This window comes from Notolepis coatsorum, assembly GCF_963971535.1.
Source record: "Notolepis coatsorum genome assembly, chromosome: 12".
Lineage (NCBI taxonomy): Eukaryota > Metazoa > Chordata > Actinopteri > Aulopiformes > Paralepididae > Notolepis > Notolepis coatsorum.
In genome coordinates, this window is record NC_140176.1 from 85,291,217 (window position 1) to 85,308,680 (window position 17,464).

At 44.3% G+C, this 17,464-nt stretch overlaps 1 protein-coding gene across 2 annotated transcripts in view; it reads right to left on the reverse strand.

Moving 5' to 3' along the window:
• l3mbtl4 (L3MBTL histone methyl-lysine binding protein 4) overlaps window positions 1–17,464 on the reverse strand; it is a 75,388-nt gene that overhangs the window by 11,883 nt on the left and 46,041 nt on the right. For both annotated transcript variants that reach the window (XM_084326500.1, XM_084326501.1), the window contains exons 11-13: window positions 15,752–15,866; window positions 14,418–14,517; window positions 6,811–7,023 (exon numbers count right to left, since the gene is read on the reverse strand). In XM_084326500.1, coding sequence (XP_084182626.1) covers window positions 6,811–7,023; window positions 14,418–14,517; window positions 15,752–15,866 — 428 coding nt within the window. The remainder of the gene's footprint in view (window positions 1–6,810; window positions 7,024–14,417; window positions 14,518–15,751; window positions 15,867–17,464) is intronic.

Below are 17,464 nucleotides of genomic sequence, written 5' to 3' on the forward strand. Positions count from 1 at the left end.
TGTGACCTTGTGTCGGCTGTTCAAGACTATCGGGTACTTAACGTCATCCGGTAGGTCGGGGGCTCTCCGCAGACGACCACCCACTCTGATGAGATTATGGGCGTCACGCTCGGGTGCCAGGTGGAGCAGTCTGCTGTCTGATGGGACTGGCTTTCCTCCCTGTAGACAGTCTAGCTCATCGGGGAACGAGTCTCTCTGGGCTCGTTGTAGTAGAAGAAGTCCTGCTTCTTCGTAGTCAGCTGCTGAAATGTCGGCAGTGGGCTGAATCTCTGGGTGGTGCCACAGAAATGTCTTTAGTTGCGCACTCTGTAGGGTGAGGCAGTCATCTATGTTGGGGTCTGTGGAGGCGACTGTGCTCAGTCCACAGAACATAGGTTTCTTGTTCTCAGCCTCCTCTTTACTCGCCTCCCGTGGGGTGGGCGTAGGCCACTCTCCTTCCGGGAGCTTGAGGAACTCTGGTCCGTCACTGTAGATGTTGTGACGGGTGAGGTCATCTAGGGACATTCCCCGGGTGATGACGTCAGCTGGGTTGTGTTTGGTGTCCACATACCGCCAGCTCGCTGCTTCTGTTAACTCTTGAATCTCGGTGACTCTGACTCCCACGAAGACCTTGTATCTGCATGAATCAGACTTGATCCATGTGAGTACTGTCGTGGAATCTGACCACAAGATTGTTCTGTGCACCGGAATGGTGAGTTCACGTTGGATTAACGTGGCTAGATGCGCTCCTGCTAGGGCTGCGCAGAGCTCTAGACGCGCGATAGATTGTTGCTTTCGTGGGGCTATTCTTGAGCGAGCCAGGATGAAGGCGGTGTGTATCTCTCCTCCCTTCTCTTGGGCACGCAAGTAGGCCACTGATCCATAGGCTACTTCGGAGGCGTCGCTGAAGACGTGTAGATCCATCTTGCATGTCTCTGGCCTCACTGTGGGTGGGAAGTAGCTGCGGCGTATATTGACGCCTGGGAGTGAGCGGAGTTCCGTCTCCCACTCTCTCCATGTGGAGGCAAGGGGTGCGGGTATTGGGTCGTCCCAGCCCTGGTCCTTGTCCCATAGTGCTCGTACAATCATCTTTGCCCTGGTGGTGTAAGGTAGAATACATCCCAACGGGTCATATTGTCTGGCGAGTGTTCTGTACACACTCCGTCTGGTGGTCGGTATCGCCGTCGACCTTCCCTGCTCCGTGGTCAGGGGTTTGTGTCTATAGTGGAGCGAGTCTGTTTTGAAGCGCCAGACTAGTCCTAGTGTCATTTCTTGGGCTTCTCCTGGGATTGTCGCCATCCAGGTCTCGCTGCTGGCAGCCTTGTCCGCGGGGGAGAGGCTGCGCAATACGTGCGGGTCGCTGCTGGCCCACTGCCTGAGATCAAAGCCGCCTTTGATCAGGGAGGCGCGTAGCTTGAGTAGGAGAGCCTCGGCTTCTTCTTGGGTCGAAACGCTTTGTAAACAGTTGTCCACGTAGAAACTGTTCTTCACACTGTGTCGGACCTCTTCATCTGCTGCTGGGTCCTCTGCGACGTGTTTCTGTAGTGCAAATGTAGCACAGCACGGGCTGCATGTGGTTCCGAAGGGGAGGACTTCCCATTGGTAGATGGCTGGGTGCTCATCTCCGATCCTCTCTCTCCATAGGAACCGCAGTAGGGGCTTATCCTCCTCCACTAGTCTCACCTGCAGGAACATCCCTTTGATATCCCCGCTGATAGCCACCTTGTCCTGGCGGAAGCGTAGTAGCACGCCTAGTAGAGAGGGGCCGAGTGTGGGGCCGGGCAAGAGCTCTTTATTCAGATTCTGGGATCCGATCTGGTAGCTGCAGTTAAACACAATGCGATCCTTGCCGTTGTGGTGGACCTTGTGGTGCGGCACGTACCATGATTCGGTCGTCTGATCGGCCTCTTTAATGTCAATCTTCATTACGTGTCTCGCTGTGATTAGCTTCTCAATCTCAGCGCGGTACACACTCTCTTGAGCGGGGTCCTTGGCTAGGCGCCGCTCTGTGTTCAATAGATACCGCTCCGTAGCTTCTTTCGTGGCGTGAAAGGTGGGCATTCCCTCTCGCCTCAGGAGTGGAGTTGCGTATCTCATCACTCCGCCGACTGTGACTCTCTTTGTCCCTTGCTCGAGGAGGTTTATGGCGTAAATGTCTTCTTTAGAACGAATGTCTTTCTTTTCGTTCTTAAAGGGCATTGTCTCTAGTGTCCATAGCCTCTCGACATGCTGCAGGAGAGTGGTGTCTTCTTCTGTCACTCTGGAGTGGAGGCAGCTAGTGGCTGCTGTTCGGTTGAGAGATTTAGCGAGGGGGCCTTGTAGTGTCCATCCTAGGCGCGTCTCGACTGCTGCAGGACAGCCTCTGGGTCCTGTATGGACCCGGTCTATCGGGACTATGAGGTCTGCATGGTCGGAGCCTATCAGCAGGGTCGGGGTGGCGCCGTCTATGAGCGGGATAGGTAGTTGACGCAGGTGCACATATTTATCCATCAGCTTGGCGATGGGGTAGGTGTACTGTGATAGTCCTATTTCTTGGCTGGTGAAAGCATTTGTAATCCTATACCGTCGCTCTGGCTGCCCGCTTGCTGCGATAGTGAAGGAGACATTCTCGCCCTTTATCGTCTTTAAATCTCTTCTTATTGTCCGAATCGTCATTTGGTTCTCGCTCCCCCGCAGTCCCAGCTGGGCCGCAGCGGACGCGAGCAGAAGGGTCTTCTCTGACCCGTCATCAAGGACGGCGTAAGTGTCCATGACTTTATCTTGGTAGCTCAATGTTACACGGACTACCTTTAAGAGCACTTGGGCGCCGCTGCTGCTGGCGGGGTCAATGTACATGACACTTGCCTTGGTGCTGCTTGATGGTGCAGGTGCAGGCTTTCTTCTGTTACTGTCGTGTAGGACATCTAGGTGGGCTCCGTCACACCGACTGCACCTCTTCTTTAGGCGGCACTCGGCTGCCATGTGACTGCGCGCACATCGGTAACAGCGCCTGTTGGACTTTATCCATTGACTCACTTCTTCTGCATTCATCTTGGTGAACAGGTCACATTGTGACAGCCAGTGTTCCTTCTCGCAGTACGGGCACACCATCTTCCACTTCTCTTTCCTCGAGGGGGTACTGTGGTTCTTACTGCTCGGTACTGATTCTGATTGGTGCATGACAGTCACCGATCTTCTTCCATCGTTTATTCTCCTGGGTCCCTCTCTGGAGCTTGGTGTGCTCCGCACGAACGTATCCAGTCGTAAGCTGCTGACTTCTCTCGCCAGGAAGTCGGCTAGATCGAGGAGGGATGGTTCGGGACCGTTAGGATCACGGTGGTCTCTCTGCCGCCTAAAGCGCTCTTGTCTGGCGGGTGGCAGCTTCTCTAAAATCCTCTCGACGTTAGAGTTGGCGTATAGCTCGTGCATACCCTTTTCTTGTTGCGCTCCCAGCATCCCTACCAGGGACTGCACTCTTATAGACAGGTCGTCTAATGAGCGATTGTCTGTTGCTGGGGGTAGGCGGTCAATATGCCTTATCTCTTGGATTACGTAATCCCATATACGTCCATATCTCTGGTCCAGCGCTGCTAGAGCCGCGGTGTATGGGGTCGTAGAGGTGGCATAGGCTAGCGCTATATTGTGCGCTCGGGGTACTTTCAGGTGCTTCAGTAATATTGCATACTTGTGGCGTTCATCAACGACATCCACCATCATTGTCTCTAAGCACATTCGGAGCTCCGTGTACTGTGCCCGATTCTCATGGGTGAAGTCTGGAATGGTCGGTGTGGCAATGTATGACGCCGTGGATGGCTGATACATCGGCGAGCGTTGGGGGAGAGGCCTCCTAGGCGAGTCTCCTCTTGCGCCTCTCTGTGGGCTGGTACCGGCAGGGTACCATGGCCCGCTGGTCCAGGTGCTATTCCTCGGGGCTGGTCGTGCGTCATGCTCACCCGTGAATAGAGTCGGGGGTCTGTAGCGCAGCGCCGCGGGGGTATAGCCTGGGCTGTACTGGACCTCCTGGTCCGGTGGAGTACTGTGCTGTCGTCGGGCTTGGTTCTCCTCCTCTCCCTCTTCTTCTTCTATCAGGTCCTCTAGATCCTGTAGTCGTTTATTTAGCTTCTCCGCAGTGTATGCTGCTCCTTCCTTGTAGCTGGGTCTCGCTTGGGTCTGGGAAGGGGGTCTGCGGGGGGTATAGGCTTGGTCTGTTGGTCAAGTTCAGGGTTGCTTGCTCGGTTAGGGGATGCTGCCCTTGACTGTTGTCTCGACGAGTTCCTTGAACCCCTGGCGGAGGGAGAGGGTGTTGCCTTGGTGATCAGCTGCTCCATTAGCTGCGCTTGTAGTCTGTCGCGCTCGGCTTCGCGCTTGATGAAAGCGATGTCGCGCTCTGCTTCTCTTTGGGCACCGGCAGCGGCACGCTGGGTGTCTGCTCGGTCTCTTGCCATATTCTCTTCCGTCTGAAGGCGTCTCATCTCCAGGCGTATGCGCTCTTCTTCGCTCCGTTGCTGTGTCTGGAGTCGATCGCGTTCGCCCTGAAGTCGATCGCGTTCACCCTGGAGTCGATCGCGTTCGGTAGAGGCTGTCAGGCTGACGAGGAACGCCTGTGATAGCATCCTCTCCGCTTCGCTGGGAGAAGACGGTTGTAGAGGTGAGCCGCTCCTGGCTGTACTCGTCGGGGAGTCCTGGAGCTCTATTTCCTTGGCGCTCTCCTCATCTTGTTCCGTGCAGAGTTCTCTCTCTGTAGGGTTGTCTTCCTCCCGGGGCTGGTCGGGGACTACTTCTTCGGTATTGGCGGGGGGTAAAGGCATGTCAGCTCCCTCCTGGTCCCCACCGTGAGCTTGGTCAGTTACATTAGAACCCACTAGGGCCTCTGTGGTCGGGGTAACCTGGTCGTTAAGGTCAGACATAATTTTACTTTCTACTTTTACCGCGTTTACCGTTTGTAGAAGGCTAGGTAGTTGACTGACAGCGTAATCCTCTAAGTACGGAGGTGGCTGTCGTCTGCGCCGCGGGCGTTCTACGTTAGGAGGACCGTTTCGTGGAGTGTTCATCATAGGCCATTTCAATATTAATAACACTATATTAATATTACACTAGTTACCCTCCGGCTCGAAGGACCAATTGTAACTGAGGGGTACAATTCCCTGACTGTATTGATAAGTATGGTATCATTAAACCACTACCGCTTTATGTACTTTAACTACTGGCCACACAGTACATGATATAGATATGATGAACACTTTCCCACCATGAAACCAAGTCCACACAAATGTATAAGTCGAATATTTAATATATAGCAAAGGGTATATACAACGTTCACTTAATGACATTTATGATTTGAATGCACTTGTAAGGCAAATGAGTATTCGTAGGCAAATCAACATTGAATGTCCAATCTCTGGTTACGCAGGAAGCAAGTATACAACCTGGTTCTTTAGGGAACTATAGCGATGGTACTTAATGATTATAGCTGGATACACTAAAGGGGGTCCCGCTGGTTGTAAGTCAGTAGGGGGGGGGGGGGGTTAGGAGAGCCGCTGGCGATATCCCATCTGGCCAACGATTTCTTGGGAGAATTCAGAGTGCTGAACACGGTGCCCACAGAACCTTGGTCCACAGATGAATACAGTTGGGCCCTCTTGTAGACGGTAGCTGCCGGTCCACAACGAAGAGACGTGAGGCGACCTCACTCGGGTTAGAGCGCCGTCTCACCTGGACTCCTCTCGGGGGTAGTTCCAACACTTACCAGTGTTGGCTGTTATCCATGGCATAATCAAAGCACCCAAAGCAAGTAGATAATCCAAGCCGTGTAGGGCTCGCCGTCGTCCGGGTAAGGTAATCCAATGTGCAGGTCCACTCGTCCTAGCCCAGAACTCCTCGGATGAAAGCACCACACGTGGTCTGCCCAGCCTGGTTAAGACTCTAGATAACGCGAGGAAAACGATGGGGGTACTGCTCACTTTATAACTCTAACCGAACGATGCACCATACATAATAGACTATTATTAACTTAATAGAAATACGTCCCACTCGACGGTATAGTGCCAAACTATGACAATTCAACTATTAATCCACACGATGTCTCAATGCCATTCTGAGGCCAAGTTGACCATACTGCACCACACGTGTATCGTGGGTGAGGCTTAACGTCTTGCCACTAGGTTGGAGGGTAAAGAACTAAGGGCTAAGGGAAGTTCTACTTTACTTGCGCCATATATATATGCACTGTGAACAAATAGTACCATTCGTATTTCGGCAGACGTATTCCTACGCGGAACCGGGGCTAGTAACGACATGTTCGTCGGCACGATTGAACTTGAACCAAGGGGCTTGGCTGCTGGCGCCAGGTTCTTGTCCAATGAGAGAATGAAACTATTATGGGCTGTTAGTAGACTAAAGGGATATTCAGTGTATATGTACAAGGAATATACAAGGGATATCAAACGATATACAAATACTATTAAATATATATCCATAAATAAATATATATATTCGGTTTAATCTGATCCTTCACAACAATTCCTGTTCTAAACACAGTGTCAGATTAAAGAGTAAACTAATTGATTCTGTCAGATTCCCAAACTGTCAACTTTAGCACTGGCTGGAACACCATTGAAATGCGGTGGAAAAAATCCCATTCATTGTTGGTTCTAATCCTAGTCATGATGAAGCGTTCCTATAGGACAGTCGTTGGAGGTCACTGCTGTCACCTTGACAACAACATTTTTATATCTATCTTATTCCTAAATAACAAACCTCTTCTCCACAATGAGATTTGTGTTGTAGTTTAAAAGCTAAACTGGCTTCCTGCTGAGGAGCTTACTCCACCATCTAACATCACGTCCTGGTTACCTGGGCCCCTGGTGGATGTGGTGATGGTCTACATGGGCGGGGCTGGGCCCCTGGTGGATGTGGTGATGGTCTACATGGGCTGGGCTGGGCATGGTGGTGGTCTTCTGGATGAAAGTGACGGGAACGAAGGTGATGACTCGTTCTCCACCCAGACGGTCTGGTAACACCACCTCCTTCTTCATGTTGATGTCTGAGTAGGGACAGCCAAACGCACTGAGAGAGAGAGAGAGCGAGAGAGAGAGAGAGAGAGAGAGAGAGAGAGAGAGAGAGAGAGAGAGAGGGATTGAAAGAGAGGGAGGGGGAAAGAGATAGAGACGGAGTGAGAAAACGTTTCTACAATCTCAAAAAATATTTAAAAAAAATCACATTTTGCAGCAGAAAACTTAAGCACAGATAATGAGATGGACACAGATATTTTTATTACACAGATATTAATACTATTATTCGAGATTTTTTTTTTTTTTAATGTTATGAGCTCCATTGGCGCAGCTCGCTCCACCTAGGCACACCATCTGTAAGACTGCCATCAAAACTACCTGTAGGACTGCCATGTCTCTTCATTTGGATGCATAGAAATGTCAGTAAAGTCATGCGTCAGATGAGAGAACAAAAAAGGCTGGCATTTTCTTGAGTTTTATCTCGTATCTCGACTACTCCATGACGAGCAAGGTCAGAAAGGTTAGAAAATACATTTGCCTGATTTAATCTAATGTTAATTTTAGGGGTGCACCGATGTATCGGTCGGGTATCGGTATCGGCCGATAAGTGCCTTGTTGACTGCAATCGGCCTATCGGCCGATAAGCTCGAATGTGCCGATGGCAGTAGCCGATAAATATCCATCAATTTGTGTAGCGTCAAAAGACAAAAAAAAGTTCACTCGCGACCTGCACAACGCCGTCCCCAGTCCCCCCCACACACACACAAGCTACTGCATCAAAGTTACTACTTATGATTAACAAGGCATTCGTTTTGTGGCATTAACGTTATATAGTTAGTGTTACACGTTCAATAACATCAGCATATTATTTACCCGAACGTAGCAAGCATTAGGCGTTCATACTAGCTCAGTTCCTTCCGTTGCTCATAGAGCCCTGAGTTTTACCCATTCTGCAATCTGTTAATAAAGTTTTCAATCAGACACATGTATAGAAAGGCTTTGTTTTATTATAACATTCGTTTCAGTAAAATCATTATGCCTCGTTTAAGTCATCCTGCGGAGCTAAAAGCTAAACGTCGGCCGCGCCGCCGTTGTTGTTGTTGTAGAATACCTCTCATCAAAATCAATGGCGGACAAAAGCGGAAGTAAAAAATTTATACGCGCTTGCCGATTGGTGGTAACAGCAGAGGCGGGTGCAAGCGGTGTGTGACGTAATTGGCAGAATCGACTGTCAATCAAAATTTCATTGGTTGAGACTGCTTGAGAGCTCTGGTTGAGACAATAGTATTGTGGAATATATTGCCAATATCTCTTAACCTATGTATAAACTACGCCCCCTTCCTCCCCTCCCCTTCCTCCCCTTCCTCCCCTTCCTCCCCTCCCCCCCCCCCCCCCCCACCCCCATTGTTCACCTGGTACTTAACTGCTCCCCCAACTGGGGAGAGAGATCTTTTTACCTGACTGACGGAGCTGGTCTGTTTAGGTAAGATCTCCAGCCATATTCTCTATTGTTGTAATGATTTGATTTGATCTGGTTAATAAACCTTATTATCTGGACCCTCTGAGTGAGCAAGTCATTTGACTCTATTCCTATTTCAATACTATTATTATCCTACAGTATCCAGCTGCAGCCCAGCCGGTATACCATACTGGGAGAACTAGTATCTAGCTGCAGCCCTGCAGAACATACTGGGAGAGAGATAGTGCTATTTCTTGATGTTTCCTTTTTTTAAGTAAGTAAAGAGGCCTATGTTCATATCGGTGAGCACAATTTGTAACACAAATATACAGTAGTTTCATAAAAAAAAGAAAAATATTACAACAAAAAATAAATATTACAAAAAAATACCAGTACCTGTGGTGTATATAATAGTATATTATAGTAGTAGTAGGCTACTGCAGTACTTGTGGTATATATATATATTGTAGTACTACAGTACCTATGGTGTATATATTGTAGTACTAGGGACGTGACCCTCTTTGCGCCGCCCCTGTGCCTCAAATAGATCCGCTATCAGCTCTATCTTCAAACTTTCATAATGTTCAGTTGCTATCGCTATTAGCTCTATCTTTAATCTTTCAAAATGTTCAGTTGCTATTGCATGCACTCATCTGTGTTTCACTACACACTTGAGTGCATGCTTACCAACTGTTAGTCTGCAACACTACTATCACCGACATCTAAGGGAGATCCCCCCTTGAATGGCCCTTCTAAGGTTTCTCTCCTCCACACTGCCTGTGGAGCATTTGTCCCCATTGTTAGGTTTTAGTGAGTTTTTCCTTACCTTCGCGTGGGGTATGTCTGGGAGTGCTTGCATTCTTTCATTTATTTGCATTTATCTTAAATTTTTTGGACCTTATGGTGTTCTTGTTCTGTTCTTGACTTATTGTTATGTTTTCTTCTTGACTTGTTTAAAGAAGACCTGTACGGCCCATGGGGACATTAACGTGTGTTGTCGGGCCTTATAAATAAATTTGATTTGATTTGATTTACCTGTGGTGTATATATTGTAGTACTGCAGTACCTGTGGTGTATATATTGTAGTACTGCAGTACCTGTGGTGTATATATTGTAGTAGTACTGCAGTACCTGTGGTGTATATATTGTAGTACTGCAGTACCTGTGGTGTATATATTGTAGTACTGCAGTACCTGTGGTGTATATATTGTAGTAGTACTGCAGTACTTGTGGTATATATATATATATATATATATATTGTAGTACTACAGTACCTATGGTGTATATATTGTAGTACTGCAGTACCTGTGGTGTATATATTGTAGTACTGCAGTACCTGTGGTGTATATATTGTAGTGCTGCAGTACCTGTGGTGCAGTGGAGGTTTCTCTATGACAACACGTGAAACACAAATTCACTCATAATTCATAATTATTATTAATTTACATATACCTATATATATATATATATATATATATATATATATATATATATATAAAACAAATATATATATATATATATTTTTTTTTAAATTATTATTATTATTTTTTTTTATTGTAAATGTTTTCCTCTGTAAAAAAAATGCCAGTGAATTTTTTTTCTTTCAAAAATGGCCAAAATTGACAGCTCTGAGCAGGCCTGCACTGCAGTATTGCCTGCAGTAATTATTCGTGAAGAAAACTTCACAGGTGTGACCCATTGTTAAATAAATAATAAATAACAGCGAATCAAAATAGGCTATTAACTTCATCTAAGCACGGTCTGTGCAGTTAAACTCTTGCCATTGAATGGAGGGTTGATTGATTGACAGCCCTTGACATCCAATACACGGAGGTTGAATATGATTGGCAGCCTTGCAAATCCAATCAGAGATTGCTGCATTGCAAAGTCAAAACGGGTCCAGCTGCATGTCCGGAGGATAGGTTTAGCTCGGGCCAATCTCAAGTTTCTCAAGTTTCTTTATTAGTTGTCATACAGAAGTACAGAATACTTTTATACAAAATGTAACATAAAGAAGCATTTTGTATAAAAGTATTCTGTACTTCTGTATGACAACTAATAAAGAAACTTGAGAAACTTGAGATTGGCCCGAGCTAAACCTATCCTCCGGACATGCAGCTGGACCCGTTTTGACTATGTGAAAGTTGAGACTATGAGAAAGTTGTTGTTTAGTAGTTAGTAAGATGTACAGCTATAACAAGTCAAGTCAGGCTAAATTAAACTTTGCGCCAACATTAGGACCGAAGTATAAACCAGCAACTGAGCAACATGAAGAAGTGGACTTATGCATCTGGATCAGAAAAAACGTTGTGGATGAAAAAGTAAGTAGGCTACAGTGCTTGTATGCTAACAGTAGCTAGCCAGCTTAGCCTACATCACAATGATAATCACCAAGCTAACTTACTGTACACTCTGTACGGCTGGGCAATTAATCGAAACAGAATCGTGATATCGATTCATAGACCTATGCAATCTCATTTCTAAGTTATGACTATTTTCTTTTATTAAAATATTTTTTTTTTCTTTTTTTTTAACTTTTTAAATTATTTTATCTGGGTTGAACATGATTTGTGGAACTCCCTCTGGTGTTGTGGTCGTGGTATTCACTGACCTTTGGGAAGTATTTCGACATGCACATGGGTATCTTAGTGGTGTAGTGTATCTTGTAGACCAGGCCCATTGCAAGTTGCTGTACTCTGTCGTCTACTCTAAGCCATCCTAGGTTGTCAAAGTGGACAGGGGTGAGGTGGGTTTTAGGAGTAAGGTCAAGCAGTAGTCTGACCAGTTTGTTTTGTGATGTTTGTAATCTTGTTTTTAGTGCCTTTGAGGTGCTTTGGTACCATGAGGTGCAAGCATAGTCGTAGTACCCTTGAATGAGTGCTCCTGTTAGAGTCTTCAAGGTATTCTTGTTTACCAGAGAGGAGATCCGGTACAGGAATCTAGTTCGTTGGTTGACTTAGTTTTATTACATTGGATCCCATTTTGTCACAGGAAAGATTTGCCTCTATAGGATGGAACCCAGGTAGGTAATTTCATCTTTCCTTTTAAGATAAGATAAGATATTCCTTTATTGATCCCCTTGGGGAAATTCAGGCATCATAGCAGCATGGGGGAAGGGGGGGGGGGGTACAGGTAGTGAAAACAACACAAGCAGTGTAAACAAATAGGTCAATATAATTTACTATCTAACTAACTGAAATATACATTATTCATTATTCACAGTATCACAGTATCCACATAAGGTGCAGTATGCATAAGGTAGTGTTATTGTCCTACTTGGGTTCCTATTAGTTCTAGGTCGATGTCTGGCAGCAGTCGCTGCCCACTGTTGTGGAGCCTGATGGCCACTGGTATGAAGGACTGTCCGAGGCGGTTAGTTTGAGTGTCGGGGGGGGTATGAGTCTGTGGCTTCCTTGTCACCTTCACCTAATATGTTTTGATCTGGTCAGGTGCGCTGTCACCTAAAATGTTTTGATCTGATCAGGTGCGCTGTCAACTAATATGTTTTGATCTGGTCAGGTGCGCTGTCACCTAATATGATTTCATCTGGTCAGGTGCGCTGTCACCTAATATGATTTCATCTGGTCAGGTGCGCTGTCACCTAATATGTTTTCATCTGGTCAGGTCCGCTGTCACCTAATGTTAATATGTTTTCATCTGTGTCCACTGACCACTGACACACAGTGGGGGATGTTTTAAAAATATTATTTAATATATAATATAATATAATAATTTGTGCTTCACCTGGTCAGCAGCCTCCACTGCTGTGGTGTATATATTGTAATACTGCAGTACCTGTGGTGCATATATTGTAATACTGCAGTACCTGTGGTGTATATATTGTAGTACTGCAGTACCTGTGGTGTATATATTGTAGTACTGCAGTACCTGTGGTGTATATATTGTAGTACTGCAGTACCTGTGGTGTATATATTGTAGTGCTGCAGTACCTGTGGTGTATATATTGTAGTAGTACTGCAGTACCTGTGGTGTATATATTGTAGTACTGCAGTACCTGTGGTGTATATATTGTAGTAGTGCTGCAGTACCTGTAGTGTATATATTGTAGTACTGCAGTACCTGTGGTGTATATATTGTAGTACTGCAGTACCTGTGGTGTATATATTGTAGTGCTGCAGTACTTGTGGTGTATATATTGTAGTACTGCAGTACCTGTGGTGTATATATTGTAGTACTGCAGTACCTGTGGTGTATATATTGTAGTGCTGCAGTACCTGTGGTGTATATATTGTAGTGCTGCAGTACCTGTGGTGTATATATTGTAGTACTGCAGTACCTGTGGTGTATATATTGTAGTACTGCAGTACCTGTGGTGTATATATTGTAGTAGTACTGCAGTACCTGTGGTGTATATATTGTAGTGCTGCAGTACCTGTGGTGTATATATTGTAGTACTGCAGTACCTGTGGTGTATATATTGTAGTAGTACTGCAGTACCTGTGGTGTATATATTGTAGTGCTGCAGTACCTGTGGTGTATATATTGTAGTGCTGCAGTACCTGTGGTGTATATATTGTAGTAGTGCTGCAGTACCTGTGGTGTATATATTGTAGTAGTGCTGCAGTACCTGTGGTGTATATATTGTAGTAGTACTGCAGTACCTGTGGTGTATATATTGTAGTAGTGCTGCAGTACCTGTGGTGTATATATTGTAGTACTGCAGTACCTGTGGTGTATATATTGTAGTAGTGCTGCAGTACCTGTGGTGTATATATTGTAGTACTGCAGTACCTGTGGTGTATATATTGTAGTAGTGCTGCAGTACCTGTGGTGTATATATTGTAGTGCTGCAGTATCTGTGGTGTATATATTGTAGTGCTGCAGTACCTGTGGTGTATATATTGTAGTAGTACTACAGTACCTGTGGTGTATATATTGTAGTAGTACTGCAGTACCTGTGGTGTATATATTGTAGTACTGCAGTACCTGTGGTGTATATATTGTAGTACTGCAGTACCTGTGGTGTATATATTGTAGTAGTGCTGCAGTACCTGTAGTGTATATATTGTAGTACTGCAGTACCTGTGGTGTATATATTGTAGTAGTACTGCAGTACCTGTGGTGTATATATTGTAGTACTGCAGTACCTGTGGTGTATATATTGTAGTACTGCAGTACCTGTGGTGTATATATTGTAGTACTGCAGTACCTGTGGTGTATATATTGTAGTAGTACTGCAGTACCTGTGGTGTATATATTGTAGTACTGCTGTACCTGTGGTGTATATATTGTAGTACTGCAGTACCTGTGGTGTATATATTGTAGTAGTGCTGCAGTACCTGTGGTGTATATATTGTAGTAGTACTGCAGTACCTGTGGTGTATATATTGTAGTACTGCAGTACCTGTGGTGTATATATTGTAGTAGTGCTGCAGTACCTGTGGTGTATATATTGTAGTAGTACTGCAGTACCTGTGGTGTATATATTGTAGTGCTGCAGTACCTGTGGTGTATATATTGTAGTAGTGCTGCAGTACCTGTGGTGTATATATTGTAGTAGTACTGCAGTACCTGTGGTGTATATATTGTAGTACTGCAGTACCTGTGGTGTATATATTGTAGTGCTGCAGTACCTGTGGTGTATATATTGTAGTAGTACTGCAGTACCTGTGGTGTATATATTGTAGTGCTGCAGTACCTGTGGTGTATATATTGTAGTAGTACTACAGTACCTGTGGTGTATATATTGTAGTAGTACTGCAGTACCTGTGGTGTATATATTGTAGTACTGCAGTACCTGTGGTGTATATATTGTAGTGCTGCAGTACCTGTGGTGTATATATTGTAGTAGTACTACAGTACCTGTGGTGTATATATTGTAGTAGTACTGCAGTACCTGTGGTGTATATATTGTAGTACTGTAGTACCTGTGGTGTATATATTGTAGTAGTGCTGCAGTACCTGTGGTGTATATATTGTAGTAGTACTGCAGTACCTGTGGTGTATATATTGTAGTAGTGCTGCAGTACCTGTGGTGTCCGGTGTACTTGGCTCCTCTGATGTGGCCGACCCCTCTGCAGCCTGGCGTAGGACACACCCCCTGAGACACAGAAGGGAGGGGGGAGGGGGCTGGAGAGAGAAATATATGAGATATTATTAGGAAGACCCGAGGTTACATCACTGATGATGGATGGGTTCAGGTGCATCAGAAGATGTATTTCAAGAATTGGGTATTATTATTATACTGTTACTGCTACTATTACTATTATTATTATTATTATTATTATTATTATTATTATTATTATTATTATTATTATTATTATTATTATTATCATCATCATCATTGGTATTACTACTACTACTACTACTACTACTACTACTACTACTACTACTACTACTACTACTACTACTACTACTACTACTGTTACTTCTACTATTATTATTGTTGTTGTTATTATTATTATTATGATCATCATCCTCGTCATCAGTATTGCTACTACTACTACTGTTACTACTATTATTTTTATTATCAGTATTACTACTACTGTTACATTATTATTATTATTATTATTATTATTATTATTATTATTATTATTATTAGTACTACTACTGTTACTAACTAGGGGTGTAAAGGTACACATATCTGTACCGAACCGAACGAGTCTCAGTGTGTACCGTACCGAACGGCTGTGTAGTGTACCGAACGAATACAACGGTATGTTAACCACTAACATGGGGTCTGTTTTTTTCACAATCTATTTTTTTTTCCCAAGTCGATTATTAATTTCAATATAGAATATTCGTTGACAGCCCTACAAGTACAATTAGTTACTGCACACACTACATCACCCCTGAGTGGAACATGGAAAGCCAAACTTTCCCCCACTGTACCGAAAACCCGTACCGAACCTTGACTTCAAAACAGAGGTACGTACCGTACCGTGGTTTTTGTGTACCGTTACACCCCTAGTTACTGCTACTATTATTATTATTATTATTATCAGTATTATTACTACTACTACTGTCACTGCTACTATTATTATTATTATTATTATTATTATTATTATTATTATTATTATTATTATTATTATTATTTTATTATTATTATTATTATTATTATTATTATTATTATTATTATTATTATTATTATTATTATTATTATTATTATTATTATTATTATTATTATTATCAGTATTACTACTGCTACTACTGTTACTGCTACTATTAGTATTATTATTGTCATCAGTATTACTACTACTACTGTTACTTACTATTATTATTATGATCAGTATTACTACTACTACTACTGTTACTATTATTATTATTATTATACTGCTACTATTATTAGACACACACAGCCTACCCAGCGGGAGCTCCAGTGGGTGGCTGGTCCGCTGACACCAGTCCACTGGGTGGAGGTCTGGCAGGTCACTATCACACCACACATCAAACCTCTCAGACCAACCATCATAGTGGATCTAGAGAGAGAGGGAGAGAGGGGGGGGGGGGGGTAGCGTGAGAGACACATACACATAGAGGGAAACAGACAGAGACAGCGAGAGATAAAGTGAGAGGGATAGAGAAAGAAAGAGAGAGATGAAGGAGGGAGGGAGAGAGAGAGGGGGATTGCGTGAGAGACACATACACAAGAGAGGGAAACAGACAGAGACAGCGAGAGATAAAGTGAGAGGGATAGAGAGAAAGAAAGAGAGATGAAGGAGGGAGGGAGGGAGAGAGAGAGGGATTGCGTGAGAGACACATACACAAGAGAGGGAAACAGACAGAGACAGCGAGAGATAAAGTGAGAGGGATAGAGAGATGAAGGCGGGAGAGAGAGAGAGAGGGAGAGAGAGAGAGGGATAGCGTGAGAGACACATACACAAGAGAGGGAAACAGACAGAGAGACAGCGAGAGAGATAAAGTGAGAGAGAGAGAGAGAGAGAGAGAGAGAGAGAGAGAGAGAGAGAGAGAGAGATGAAGGAGAAAAATGTAACTCATTCGGGGCGCATCCACATAATATTACGTGTTTGCCCGACAACGGGTGGGTGCCAGCCACGTAATATTACGTTTTTGGTTAGTTTTTCTTTCGATATTAATATCCTATTCACTGTCACAGAGCTGTATTTTGGTTGGAAAAGGCATATTGGGACTCCGAAAGTGCAGTACCGGCCAGATCCTGGTAGTGGCGCTGTCTCGAGAATGCAGTAACCCCTGTTGCAGACCAGGGCCCTCATTCATCAACGTGTCTTACGCACAGATTTGTGCTTACCCTGTGCGTACGATCATTTCTAAGCAAAGAGTGGGATTCATCAATTTCAACTTGAACTTGACTTTGTGCTTATGTCTACGCACAGCTCGGACCACACTTAGCTGACGCCCAGTGGTAGAATATATTATTACAACAAGGAAATGAGCTTCTGTGCATAATAACACTGGCATGTTCTGTATAAACCGTAGTTCATTATAGTTCATTGTAAAATAGCAACAGTAGTGTAATTATGGTCAAAACCCTATAAATAGCATTTGGAATAATAGATCTTTCTCTCAGAATGAATGCAGCATGGTTTATATAGCGTTATCGACTTATCGGAATATACGGGGTGTAGGCTACTGACTGACTGCGCTCCGCGTAGCTTGATTGATTGATTGAAAAGTTTATTAACAGATTGCAGAATGGGTACAGCACAGTACAGCTCAGTACATACAATTGTTAAGGGGATGCAGACCAGAGAAAGACTTTCGTCTTGTTTACATCAGGGTCCCCCATTTTCAATTCATCATAAATCATAAAGCTCAACTCGTTATTATTTTGCGCACAGACCACAGAAACACGGGAACGTTTTGATTATATTTAAAAGGCTTTACGTTAAACGAAACAAGTGGAGTTTCGAAGCTGTAAGCAGAGTCATATGAACACCCACGATATAGTGTTCTTCCCCCTTTTTACTGCATAAGAAAGAATAGAAAACGCATTGCAATGACACCAGATAGTGGACAGACTATGTATATGATGGGATTCAAGTTCGCGTTTTTGTTGATCATAGGCATGCTGTCAGAGTATGATATCTTAATCAAA